We start from the raw sequence: 14409 nt of genomic DNA, 5'->3' as shown, positions 1-14409 counted from the left end.
ATATGAACACTTGTAGTAGAGTGTTACAAGGGAAGAAGAAGGCACTGCATGGCTCTGATGGCGGGTCAAACAGGTGCTCTTTGCTGAGGCAGGTAAAAGTATGAAATAAAAAAAGATACAATAAGTCTCAAATTAACGCCGACAACCATGAAAACAAAACAAAACAAAAAAAAAACAGAACAGGTGAAATAATTTCATATATCTATTCTTCAAGTACAGGCAATCTAAAAGTCTGATGTGTATCGACTCTCGGTCTTCATCATGTATGATGAACCATTAATTTGAGACTTCCTTGATCTTGTTTTCTGTATGACCATATAAAGAAATCTGTCACAATCTGACGTCAGTTTTGAGCCAAAATATAGGTCATTACAGGTCCCCTCTAATGATGGTTTTAACGCGAGTGTGTCTGTGATGTACTGAGTCAACTCACCCTTCAGGAACAGGCACTTTCTTCTGTGCCTTGGGGGCTACAGGGTTGAGTTCTCCAGCGAACAAAGCAATGACTTCCTCTGCTACTTCTACCTCTTTCTGTTGCAGCTTCTGGATGTACTTGACCAGCTGCAGGATGCAAGACGCCTGCGGACGGGACAGAAGGAGAGGTCGACAGGGAGATTAGCTGAGTCATTTACTAGATTTGTACGTAGTGGTTGACTTTGTGAGATATATGATACCAAAGGTCAAAATGTTAAAAAGTAATGATCTCTGTTGTGACATTAACACATGTCTCTCTCTTACCCTCTCCTGCACCTCCAGGTTGGCGCTCTGGACAAAGAGAGGCAGCCTGTCGATCATCAGCTGGCTGGTTTCCTGTGCTGCTGTGCCGTCTGTGTTCCCCTCCTGGCTCTTCAGCACCGTGGCAAACAGCTTGGCTGCGTTCTGTACGTACACTGCCTGGATGTGGCCCGGTAGGGTGGCAACCTTAGGCCGCAGCATGGCCTCTAGCGTCTGCATCGGGTTCTCCAGGTGTCTAAGGATAGAGGAAGAGGAGGTGGAAGTTTATCAACTGAAATAACACACATCTGAAACCACCATGTTATTCAAGACATATTATTACAAATTGGAAGCCCATTACTCATATACCATTTGAAATGGAAGTCGTTTGTTACTTTTGACAAGTAAGAAGATATTGCAAGTGTCACTGAGCCCAAATTTAGGGACGCATATCAGCCCTGCAGTGTGTGTAACAAAAACGAAAGATTGTGTCAACTGTCAGTCAGGTAAGGCTCGCTTGTACTTGGATGATAAAGGAGGAAGGAAACAGAGGTGGGAAGCACACTATCTGAACCAAGCTGTCAGTCATCTCCCCCGAATTTTCTGTTACGGGCAACTGGGTCATGGCATTCCTCACTATCATCATAATACATTATGCACAGTAGTCATGGGGAAAAAAAGGGCTGTTGACGAACATGTTTAGTCATAGTTTTCGTTAACAAAAATAACACTGATGTCATTTTACACCAGTGTGTTTAAGAATGAGATGAATCAACGTACTCTGAGAATTCACCGCAGATCCAGGCTGCGGCATACAACACTTCGCAGATGCCCTTTCGCTGCACGTTGCCTGTCAACAGGTGGGCGTTGTCCAGCAGAGTGGCCATCTGGGCAACAGCAAAGGCCCGGATGGCTTTGACCCGGATAGCCACATCCAGCATCTGAGAGGCAATGAGGTGGCCGTGCCGTGTGCCCTCTAGCCGGGTCAGCTCCACCAGGATGCTGATGTACCTGTCAGGTAGATTTGAGGAAGTGTAAAATCATGTCACAGAGTGGAAACAACATCAAACAAAGTTAACAAAAGACGGAGTGAGATAAGTAAGTAAATAACTGACCATTCAAAGTTGGTAATGTACTGGTAGTTGCTCTGGCTGCAGATGTCGATGATCTTGGTGAGGAGTTCATCTCTGTAGGTGGTTCCTTCTGCTTTGTCCACATGCAGCATCAGTTTCTTTACAATCTCCATCAAGTTCTTTTTGGAAACCTGGGAAAGCAGCCATCAAATTTATACACATAAATGTACACCTTTAAAAGGTTGTTTCTTCAACTGAGGCAGAGAGAGACAGAATGTCCTCAACACAGCTTTAAAGTCAGGGGGCACAGTTGAAGATCTTGTACAGTGACTATATATCACCCTATATATAACCTTATGCACAAGGCAACATTTATGGCCCTGTGCTACCAGGGTGACAACGACACAAACATTGAGGAGACTTAGAGGATGACAGAGAAAGAAGCAGTCATCCTCAGGGGCAGAGCACACCCTGTGAGTGAAGAGAAAGATTAAGAGAAGAGAGCTGTCGCCGAGCTGAGCGAAAAAACAAACAAACAAACAAAATAAAAAAACCTTTAGCAAGTTTATTTAAAGGAAAAGCAGGTGCTGCTACAGCCACACCGACTGTTACTGTTTAGTTTTGTTCCAAGGTGCAAGATCTAACGTTGAAGATCAAAGTAAATGCTCTACATAGTGTTCAGCCAAAACATTACAACCACTGACAGATCAAGTGAATAACATTAATCATCTTGTTAAAATGCAATGTTCTGCAGGGAAACTTCCTGTCCTGGAATTCATGTGGATGCTTCTTGACATGCACCACCCACCCACACTATTGCAGACCAAATACCCCACCTCATGGCAGCAGCACTACCTGATGGCATTGGCCCCTGAGCAGGACAAAGCACACAGGACAAACCAGACCCCAATCTGATTGAGCATTTGTGGCAAGAGTCGGTACCCCAGAGGTACCTCTGATCCACGGAGGGGCCTCCTTGGATCGAACTTGGCTCTGACATGTCGAGGCATGGACACAGGAACTCTGAAGGGTGTCTTGGTTGTGTGGTGTGGTACTAACACATCCTACAGATACTAGATCAAATTGGGATCTGGGCAATTTGGAGGGCAGGTTGACGCCTTGAGCTTCTGTACAGTTTATGCAGTGTGGCATGGAGCTGTTGCCATCAGGGGTTGTACTTGGTCTGCAACAGTGTTTGGGGTGGGTGGTGCACTTCAAGTAGCATCCACATGAATGCCCGGACCAAAAGTTTCCCAGCATAACATTTCAATCTAATGACATGATCTATGTTGTTCACTTCACCTGACAGTGTTTTTGATATTCTGGTTGATTGGTGTATTCTGAGCATCATCTATCTTTTCAGTTTCACACGTTAATGCATTGGTGAAAAAAAAATTCTCCTCTGTGGCACCCCTACCACTGGTATGTAGTTACACCACCAGCAGACTCAAAGATACTAACACAAAAAATACAATAAATAAATTGATGTGTAAAACAAATGTCATTGCCTCATACCATGCCATAGAGCAGGTCCAGAGCTCTCAGGCGAATGGACTCGTCCTTGTCGTCCAGACACTGGAGGATGAGGTCCTTATGAGACTGTACTGACTTGGGGTGGGTCTTCAGGATCTTTGACATGGCCAGCAGGCCCAGGTACTTCACTACAAATACAAACATGACCTCAGTGGGTTTCAAAACAGATGTACCTGCACCCTTAGCTCTCTGCACCCTGGCAAGCAAATGTGTAATTACTTTTATCAGCTGATGTTATTCTCTACAGTAACAATGACGTATGTTGTTATAGTATTTTCTCATTCAGGTTCCTATCATCTACACACCTGACTATCCTTCCTTGACTGTGATGCAGTTACACAACAAGTATAAAACCTGGTTGTGCAAAAACTAGTCAGTCTCTAGTCCTGCTTTAGAGCCTAGCTGGCTGCAGCTAGAAAATATTTTCATGTAAATAAAATCTGACAAATTTCATCTTCCCTGGAATAATCTATAAAACACATATGGAAGTGATACAAACTAAATATAAAGGAAAGGAACACAAAACATACAGACCAATGGAAAGGACACACAAACACATACACACGACACAACACACATACTGGACACAGTAGTTTTGTTTTGCTTTATCCTCTGTCGTATCCTCCGGCAGCTTTTTCCTACTCACCAAACTGATTATTAACGATTCAGAAATCTGCTGAATCACAGCTTTCTGTCGATCATTTGATTTGGCAGAGACAAATGCCTCTCAGGTTCTTGGATCGATAAGTGTGTATGTGCGGTAGTGACCTTGGGGCTTTAGGTGAGGCTGGTCACTGCGGTGAATACACAGCAGAAATGACCGGAGACGTGGCCTCAGTGCAGATGCAGGAGACAATGACACTGAATGTTCCTCAGCAATGGGAAAGTGACAGCAGCAGTTCAGTAGAACTTTCTCTCAGTGAGAAAGGTGCAAACAATATTTAAAATGTGAGATGTTAAAGCAAAAAAGATTTGTTTACTAAACTGCTGCCTTCAGTTGATCTGTTCCTGTGGTTATTCATAGCAAAAGTGGAATAAATGCACTGCATCTGGTGTTTGCATTAACACACACTTAACCTATAGAGACTTAGAGACTACAGATCTTTACCTTTTAATAGACTGCAGTACATCTAACTTATTAAGAATGATACCGCAGGTTTATCAACTGATTTTCAATCCGACAATAAAACTAATATGCATTATATATTTTGCTTGCTTAAACAGTAATGGACTTCCAAATTGGCCTCTTTCTTCAAGAACACTTCATCTGCAAAATGACCAGCTGTATATCAACGTCTTACCCCATGTTACGTTGAATTCGTGAAAAACATTTCTCGCATGCCTTCACAGTGAACGAAGAATCCAAAAAATTAAGTAAAACGGGGACCGTGTTTAACAACAAAACAATATCAAAATATCAGTTCATAAACTCTAAAGCGTTACAATATAAAACATTAACGCCAATGAGCAGTGGCCCCGAGCGTGCATATGAGCTCTGTAGCGTTGTGAGTTCAAACACATGGGTGTACACAGGCACGTCCCTCGGCTAAGCATAAGACTGTTTGTACTGACATGTTTTATCATAAATCGTAATGTTTTAGCGAAGAATACATGTGTTGGGGAAGTACTAAGCATACAACAGATTAAATGAGACTTGGATTATACTGCACGGCTTCTGTGAGAATTTGTAAGTGGATATTCTGGTATAGTGTTGTTGTGAACACATGGTCCCCATTTACTTCAATTCATCAAGAATGTTCGCCTTTTTTGGATTCTTCGTTTACAGAGGAGCAATACAGGAAAAACAAACTTTTCTTCACGTATTCAAGTCAACACATGTTGAGTAACTGATATATAAATGGCTATTTTGTGGGGGAAGCGTAACAGCCTCATAGCTGTTACTTTATCTTTCTAACAAGAGGTGCGGTGACAGGATAAACAAAACCTAAAACCACAGGTTCACAGTCTGCTCTATTAACATCAGAGGTCTAAGTCTACTCCACACACAAAACTATCTATGTATGGGTGTCCAGATAACTCGAATGGCTGGATGATGTATTCTCAGCTCCCGCGTGCAAGGGAGTGTATTTATAGAGCAACGCCCAATGTTTGAGAATCGCAAACTGGCAACAAGTTGTTTACTTTTTGAGTCAAACACGAGGTTTGTGTGTTGAAGCGGCGGTGACTTAAGTGAAATGGTATTCTCAACAGGCCCCCCTAATTGAGAAAGGGGCTGTGATGTTGTTCGAGTTATCCAGAGTCAGGGGGACTACGTTGTTGTCGTCTAAGAGGGTGGACTGTTCCATAGTCAGAAACACGCAGACAATGAGAAAATGACACACTGCAGGCATTGACAGAGGGCTCACAGTTCTGGTCCGAGTCTTCTATCAGGATTCGCAGTTTCTGCACACAGAGCTGAAAGAGAGAAAGAGACAGAGAGAGCAAGAGAAAAGGAGCCATTAACATCACGAAACCTTTCCACACCAGTTTCAGTCTTGTCATACGGGCACACTAAACAAAACAGGAATGAGACAAACAAAACTGGGGAAAAATGGAGCTTATATTGGGTGATGCAAAATGATTTGTTCATGCCTTACTGAGAGTCACAACAACTGAGAGCAAGAAAAAAAAGCTTTATGAGTCTTATCGTTACCGTGTCTCTACCTTACATGTTTAAACAGACAGATTTGTGATCAGGCAGAAGCATGCATTGTGGTTCAACTGGGGTGGAAAGGGTTATGATTGATATTTAACCGAATGAAAGTGCAGATGGAAGAATGGACCTTAGAGGCTTACCTGGATACTAGCACTGTGGTTAGGCATCCCAGAGGACAAGGAAATCAACACTGCAATGTGGGACAAAAAAGCAATTAGAGCTGAGTGTGAACTTTTGTGAGAGGAATAAAAAAAAAAAGGCTTTAGGATGTGGATTTAACTCCTATAAAAAGAAACTAAAATAGAACGAAAACACACATTAAACTCAATTAGACACTACACCGCACACACTGAATACCAGAACTGACCTGCAATCACAGTGTTGACACATTCATACAGCAGAGACATGGCAGAGGTACTGTGAGAGAGGAGGACAGGTAGAGAAACAGAGACAGAGAGCAGATTATTATTGATATACCTCTCAGATCAAACTGCGTTAACCATCTGTAAAAGTAGGTTATTGTTGAGGGACTTCATCTCACCTGTGAATTAAATTGGTCAGAGGTTCGATCAGCTTCTTCCCCAACCGTGGCTCCAGCGGTGTGAGCGCACCGAACTAAAGCAAACACAAAGAGTGCCACAGCAGATTATGTCTTGCATCAGAATTACCGCTTTCGTTAAAGGTTGAGTCCATTTGAGTTGAGTTGAGTTTCAAATGGAAACGCCCACTCAGCTGTGAGCTATAAGCAGTGACTCAGGTTGTAGCGCTGATAATAATTATAATGATAAAAACTGAAAAGGATAGTTTGGATTTTTTGAAGTGGGGTTGTATAAGGTACTTATCCATAGTCAGTGTATTCCCTACAGTCGATGGCGGTCGGCACGCCCCCAGTTTGGAAAGCAGGCAGGGAGACCGCCATAAAAGTTAAGCAATATACTGCTGTGGACGGGGGCGGCAGTAAAACAAATTTTGGCCACCTGAAAGAAGGCCCACTTTAAAAAAAAAAAAACAACTCAATATCAGTTTAAGTGTACTCTATAATATTTTCACTGCTTTACCTTGCTGTTAATTGTCAGATATCTGCCTCTCCAAAGCCACCAGAATCCTTTCGGATCTGAACAAACATGGTGTCCACAGCAGTATATTGCTTAGCTTCCATGCTGGACAGGGGGTTTGAGGAATACAGCTAATATGGAAGGTCGATATTACACAGTTCTCAAAGAAGGCTGGGCTCGGTCATGAGGGGACAACATTAGGCAGGTTTGGGGGTTTATATGTAGCAATGTCATCATGCAGAAACCTTAGGTCACATGGGAAAACATTTTCAGAAGGGCTTGGGAAAACAGCATTTTGATGCTACAACATACGTAGTGTACAACATCTTAATGCTCGGACTTGAATAGCACTACTACAATATCACTACTGAGAAGCTGTAGGGTGATATCAAAACCTTCAAAAACAATCATTTCATAAACACGAAAGAATTCAAGGTCTAATGCTGTGAAAAGGTGCTCTTATTTACTTGTATCAGACTTGTAACTAATCTTAGAGAAGAGAGGTGAAAATAAAATGAGTGGTGATTCTGTTCACATGAATACAACTTGCTAAGCAATGCAACCTGTCATGTGACTTCACTATATTTGCCAATGGAGGCAAATGCTAGTGGAGCAACTAGTATCAATTCCTCTTTTATGATGGATTTATCCCTGTGTGATTGGTGCAATACTGCAAGAGTCAAACAAAACCGTGGCTTTGTGGTGCGCAGGGTATAGTAATTTGCTGTTTTCCCATAGTATTAAGAGCAGGACAGTAACATACGACCACATGTATTTTCTTTTTTTCTTACACCAACTCTCAAAGGCAAGTTCCCTGTATCCCGTTGACTCACCAACTTGATGATCTTAATGAGAACCCAGTTATTGGTCGACGAGGTCATGAGTTTGAAGAAGAGCGGGGCCAGAGACAGGTAGTTCTTCGGATTTCTTCGAGCCAGCTCACAGATAACATTTACTGCTGCAGACTGGACACCTAAAAAAGGAACAAAGATGATCAGAAAACAAAAAGTAATAAGAACTGAAGGCCATAGCAGTGTTTCCACAAATGTTTTTTTCCAGCAGCTGTGCTGAAGTGCAGGAGTGTTTCAATCAATATTGTGACTCCAACATTGCTTGTAAAAACAACTGATGGCTATTTACAAGAAGCACACAGATACAAGTTACCTAGATAAAAATGTATCCAAAGAGTTAAAGAGGTTTTTGAGGATGACATCAAAACTAAAGTTGTTACAGTCGTCCCTGGTGTCCCCTAATCAACCCTGCGCTTCCAATCGCAGAGACAAACGACTCAAATCCTGGAGGAATGCAGATGAGAAATAGCTGGCATATATAAAGATGCCATGTTGGTCATGTGGGCACAAAAACAAGCTAAATGCAAGCACTGTCAGAAAACCACTAGTGGAGTATATCACACACTCAGCAGAAGAAGAAGGGAGAGATAGACGGTGTATCTGCTATTTGCGCAGCCATTTGTTGTGCCGTCATCAGCAGTGAACATTTTAAGGAGTAAAAGAGAATGCAAATTTCTTTTCACCTCACATTGCATTTAAATATCCTTTTGACAACAGTTGAAACTAATCTGTGCAACACAGCACTTTCAGAATCTCCCGCCCAGTAAATAATGTCTCACTAATGCACAGTAAATAAGTCTGACAGACGCAGACCCTGTCCCATGCCATAAAGTCAGATAAATGCCCTGTGAGATGTTTTTGTCTGTGCAACAGAAATAGTCCTGGGAGAATATTCCCAGACAGGCTGGCAGTATCGCAAAATGAGCCTTCCTTAATCTCATATTCTAAGTTGCTGAATATTTCATAGGGTTCAGGTGACAAAGCACAAGCTTCCTGCGTAACAGTCTGAATGCGGTGTCTCTCCTGATACCTGGGTCTGGGTCCTCCAGTTTCTCCTTGAGCCTGGGGAAAGCAGGTCGCAGGGACTCTGGGTACTTCAGAAACACCTTGTACATGATCAACACTGCCTTCTTTCGGATGTAGGGTTTAGTGTGGGACATCTGGGGAGGGGGGAAAATAAAGACAGGAGAGGCAGCTGTGATTAAACTAGAGAACAAGAACAACTCTTTTTACCTCTTTTTAAGTTCTGAGGTAAATAAAGACACAGGTGGAGGAAAATAAACTGGAGCCACAAGATAAAAACCCCTTGACATACTCTCCATGACTCACCAGTGTCATGATGTCATTGGCTAAGTCCCGAGCCAGGTCAGGGGTCACAAAACAAGAGAGTCCAGTGAGGGCAACACCTGTGTCATACTGGTTGGGACTGCTGAGATCCTGGGAGAGAAAAGAAGGAAAAATAGAAATGAATAATCCACAAGACAGAGAAAGGTTGGCCGAGGGAGAAATTTCAGTCAAGAGATATTCACGGAGCGCGCAGAAGAAGAACAACACTGACCTTTCGGATCTGATTGGTTGTCAGCATAATGACATCGGTGCTCTCGTGAAAGCACTGTGAGGCCGCCAGGTAGCCAATCCTCTGTGGGAAGAAAGAATTACATACTGTGCTGCATTTAAAATGGGGAACTACACACTGTATATTCCAGTGCAATGCTATTATTACAAACACTCATCAACCTGCAGCAGTTCCATGGAGATTTACCAGCACCGTACATTGTGTGACTATTCCTTGTACTATTTTTGGGTGAGTATCTATGTGGAGAAATTAACTTGAGTGCAACAGCAAAGGACAGTTTGTGACTCAAGAATAATTTCCTGACAAATCCACACCTGGGCGTACACCACAGTGATATCAACGTCATGACCATTAATCCAGAAAGTGACTTGGTTCTGCATTTCCAACACGTCCGATTATATACCAGTCGTACCTTGTATGTGAACTTGGAGGAGCTCATGACTTCAACGATGTTGAAAGCAGCCCAGCTGACATCATAGCCCAGCATCTGAAGCTGTAACACAGAGAAGAGACAGAGAGGCCTGTGGGTGATAAAACGGAGGAGCGGGGCTCTAAGCTGTCTCTGTGGTGCACAGAGAGGCTAAATGATTTGGGCTGAAAGCTCTCAAAGTGGGCACAGACGCCAATTGCAAAAAGCCATCTAAACCTAAATGTGGGCCTCAGCTATAAATAGAACCAGTGCTTTCATTTTAACAGAATTTGTGCACCGTTCTTAATAAGTGCCGGCTGCTGGCTATTAGGCTGCGTAGTCACTGATCTTCAGCTACAAAACAAAATTTGTACATGCAGTCTTGCAGCACTTTTATAAAAATGTATTACGTGGTTTCTAATTGGTCACTCCTATTTGCCACTGATGAAGCCTTGAGCCACAACAATCGGCTTTGATTCAACATGATGCTGTTTCAATAGAAAAGATAATATACAAAGAACCAAGGCCATGTGGGGTTTGCTTGGTGCAGTTATCATAAACAGACAGAATTTTCCGGTGTGCGCACATCAACACAACATGTCACACTTGCAGAATATGAAACTGGACCAAATTCAGTGTATTTTTTACCTGCTTTAGAGTCATATTACAAAACAGATACTTATAAATTGCTTATGATCAAATCTTCTGTGTTATTTTGGATGTTAAATATTGAATTGATTACCCTGATAGTGCTATAAGAATAGGGAGACACTGTATTGTATTTAATGAGCTGTGCCCTGAAGCAGCCACATGGTCTGTGTGCATCTTTCCAAAGATACAAAGGGTAGAGAGCAATGATGGTGCCATTCATTATGTGTATCAGTGCCTGTGTATCACCCAGAAGTGAAAGACTAACAAAGTTAATGATTCTGAAAAGGGTGCTGAGAGATCTTACGTAGGTGAGCTTGCACACGGCATTGGCTTTGACGGCGATGTTGTCCTGCTTGAGCTCCTGTTTGATCTCGTCAATGCATGTGGAGATGTACTTGGCCTGAAGGCAGACAAAGGAGAGGACAAACAACAGACACCAGATCAGATTAGGTGGAGTGATATCCGGATTGGGAGGCTGCTACCAAGCACCAGGAACAAGCTGAAAAAACCCTGGTCTGTGTGTTGCTGCTATCCGAGACACCAGCCAGCAGAGGTGGAGCTGGATGATTGTTTTGCGAGTCCTAAGTCAAATCAAGTCAGGCAAGTCCTGAACTTTATCCTTGACTTTATAAAGTTTAATAATATGCTTCTGGCATCAGCCAAAATTCTTTGACTCTGGGCTTTATGTTGTAAAGTCAAACTCATGTCATGAGGAAATGACATTAGGTTCAAAGTTATGCCAAGTCTTGAGTTATAAAAATTCATGGATTGTGTCAGAGTATGCCCCACAGCTCCACAACCATAATTTTGAGTTTCAAGTCTTGGCTGAAACATGGCATGTGGTTTGGCTTGTAGACCAACATCATTTCCTTCTCTACCAGCCAATACTGACACATTAAAAGGCACTGTGACATTTTCATCGCTTATGGCCTGATAGCTAGAAACATGCTCAAACACACTACACAGGAGCTCAGGTCCGGGAACATACTGCTCATGCTTACACAGCAAAACATTTTAGCCATGAGCAAAAGATTTAATTGTATAACTCCAATTACACGGCTGCTAAACACAGGTTATTTTATGCAAGTGTAAAGGTAACAGGTGACTCAACAGCTCTCCCATCCTCTAAAGCATTTTAACAAATGAGTGTTTGCCGAAGCCTCACGCCTGAATGAATGAATGAAAAATAGCTGTTCTTCTGACTCCTGCTGTAATACACTAGATTTCCTAAAATAGAGAGCAGAAGGTACATTTCATTCAGCAGTGGGGTCAAGCTCAGTTAGACCTCTAGATAGAGCAATCAGTCAACCATTGTTGAGAGAAGCAACCTTACAAAATAAACACACACACACACACACACACATATAGCGCTGGAGAGTGCAAGTGCGTGCTGGTCATGTGTGTGCAGTCATGAGACAGCACAGCGACAGGCGGGTGGGGGGGTGGGGGAGACTGAGCTCTGCTGCGGCTTCTGGAGAAACTGTGGCTAGCAGGGCTGGAGGGCAGGCAGGGAGGGACTCAAAACGAGATCACCAGACACACACGGTGCTTCTGCATCACACTCGTCTTAAATGACCAATTCAGAACCCATAGAAATAACTGAAATAGTTGACAAAGGGCCAACAAAGACTATCTTTCAGCCAACAATGCAGACTGAGCTGGAGGTAAACTGAGAGGCCTGTGGTTTCCAAGTGAAAAAATGACAGCTGGAGCTAACTAGAGCCGACGCAAATTACACACAGGCCTAAAATTCTTAGTGGTAATCTCACAGAATCTCACTTAGGACATCCTCACAATACTTTTTATACAATATGCTCACTGTTCCAAAGGCGTGGGAGGGAGAGTGAATGAATGAACCGTGCAAAGACTAAGCACACACGTGAAAAACAAACTGTGGGCTGGCCAGGAAAAAGTCAACACACACTCAGGCGTGCACACACATACTCAGTGTATTAATATTTCAGCAAACTGTCCACTGTTGACTGGGCAACCACCACCTTATCTAGGCTGCCCAGGTTGGGTTACAACTGGTGAACATCTCGGCAGCCCATACACTGAATCAAGAGATCAGGCGTTGATAGCCTGGCACAATAGAGCTTATCTAAGTGCTTGATTTTTTTTAAAATATTGAGATATAAATACAGGTGACATAATATGCGAGCAAAATGTGTGTAAAGCCAGTCTGATGGTTGAAAATTGGATTTTTAACTGAGATGGGCAGCAAGACAAATCTGCCACGTTGAGAAAGCAATGAAATCCTAAAGCTGCCCTCAGGTTAGACACGCTGCCTCTACATTTCACACCTGTCCTACAGCTTGAAACAGGTGTGCACAGCACCGCAGCTCTGTGCAGGAATCCTGCCTTACATCCACCCCCTCCTACTACCTGACATAGCACTTTCACAGCAAGGTTATACACAGCAACACACAGAGCTTGTATGAGGAGCAGGCTGGTGTGAGAGATGGAAACGTGGCTGCCCCAAACAGTGCCCCCTAATGGCCCATCCATCCCACCCTGCTCCCACTCAGGTTGTGATGAGCCTGTCATCACCCACGGAGATGTGACAGGGATGACATCACCTTCAATCACTGTTGGGGTGCTCAAAAGGAGCTGCTGGCATTCTTATTCCACACAATCTACGAGTTTATATGAGATTTAATTCTCTATCAAGATCCAAAAGGCTCATATGTGCATTTTTAAGATCAAAGTAAACAAGACAAACAAGTTAGGCCTCTTCTACACTCCATATAATCAGAGCATCACATAATCCATTCAACAGTCGAGTGACTCTGGTGTCCTAAACTTAATTAACACACTAAAGACCTCTTGATACTTCTCCCCAAATGACTCAGTCACTAAAGACCAATGACTAATAAAGTTAGCAGCAGTTGCCAAATGGTTAGACTGGTCACATTCGCAGCACTCAATGGTTTGATGTCCAATATGCCGAAGAGTAATCTCCAGGTGAATTGTGATAATCTACGGAGCTGCTTCCTCTGACTGACAGTTAGCTAGGTTAGCTAGCTGTCACTAACAACTCTTCGTGTAGCCTTATTGCTTAAAACCTAACATGTAACGCTGCTAAAAAAAAGTTAGCACCAACAACCATTCACTAACCTGTTATTTAGCATATGTTAAATTAGCAACAGCCGTTTAAACCCGGCTGTGTTAAGTGACTGTTAGCTAGCGGTTGAAATGACTGAGCGGACGCTAACGTTAATTTACCTAGCGTTAGCAATTAACGTTAGCTAGCTCTAGCTGGTCAACGATAACGGTTATGGCAGTGAGTTGAAAACATTAATGAATGAGAGGGTGAAAATGTTCCAGGTGACAGCGTTTGCTCGTCGGGAGGGGTTTTACCTCATCTTCCTTGTGATTCCTAATGCCACGTACTAAATCCTGAAGATTTTTATCGAACATCCGATCGATGCTCCCTTTGACAATCTTCAAAGCCATGTCTGCCTGTGACTGGTACCGCTTTTATCCTGCGGGGGCCAAGCAGCTTCCAGGGGTCTAGTGGGTGCCGACCGACCCTCTAGACAGTCTCTCATCCACCCGGGTACCGTGCGTGCAGGGTCCGCTGCTGTTTACCAAGCCCGGGCAGATGAAGCTGAGGCCAGACGGGGCGTCCTGTGCTGTGCAGAGACGCTGGCAATGGATCAGTGTAGGAAATGGCTGACAAAATGGCGTCTTGAGTCAGCTGACTTGAGTATTATGCGAGACTCTCATATGGGAATCGGCGGATTTAAAGGTCCAGTCCACCCATTTAGAGAAGCAGTTTTATGACAATACACTTACAAATAACCTATTAAATTAAAAAAGACACTATTAGTATGAATATTTCTGCAATAATTCCACATAATATTAACTTATGTTACTGAGCCCCTTAAC

At 43.1% G+C, this 14409-nt stretch overlaps 1 protein-coding gene across 5 annotated transcripts in view; it reads right to left on the bottom strand.

Annotated features, from left to right (window-relative positions):
- Window positions 1-14191, bottom strand: part of ap3d1 (adaptor related protein complex 3 subunit delta 1) — a 30079-nt gene extending 15888 nt beyond the window's left edge. For all 5 annotated transcript variants that reach the window (XM_050054344.1, XM_050054345.1, XM_050054347.1 and 2 more), the window contains exons 1-16: window positions 13879-14191; window positions 10823-10918; window positions 9871-9951; window positions 9441-9521; window positions 9212-9319; window positions 8913-9042; window positions 7865-8004; window positions 6518-6591; window positions 6344-6393; window positions 6117-6166; window positions 5687-5735; window positions 3303-3448; window positions 1830-1978; window positions 1495-1725; window positions 739-970; window positions 434-579 (exon numbers count right to left, since the gene is read on the bottom strand). In XM_050054344.1, the coding sequence (XP_049910301.1) occupies window positions 434-579; window positions 739-970; window positions 1495-1725; window positions 1830-1978; window positions 3303-3448; window positions 5687-5735; window positions 6117-6166; window positions 6344-6393; window positions 6518-6591; window positions 7865-8004; window positions 8913-9042; window positions 9212-9319; window positions 9441-9521; window positions 9871-9951; window positions 10823-10918; window positions 13879-13974 (1859 nt within the window). In that variant the 5' untranslated portion in view covers window positions 13975-14191. The remainder of the gene's footprint in view (window positions 1-433; window positions 580-738; window positions 971-1494; window positions 1726-1829; window positions 1979-3302; window positions 3449-5686; window positions 5736-6116; window positions 6167-6343; window positions 6394-6517; window positions 6592-7864; window positions 8005-8912; window positions 9043-9211; window positions 9320-9440; window positions 9522-9870; window positions 9952-10822; window positions 10919-13878) is intronic.
- Window positions 14192-14409: the final 218 nt, after the last annotated feature.

The sequence above is a fragment of the Epinephelus moara genome, chromosome 10 (assembly GCF_006386435.1).
Source record: "Epinephelus moara isolate mb chromosome 10, YSFRI_EMoa_1.0, whole genome shotgun sequence".
NCBI classification, from domain to species: Eukaryota; Metazoa; Chordata; class Actinopteri; order Perciformes; family Serranidae; genus Epinephelus; species Epinephelus moara.
This window is presented reverse-complemented; position numbering and strand designations above follow the sequence as displayed.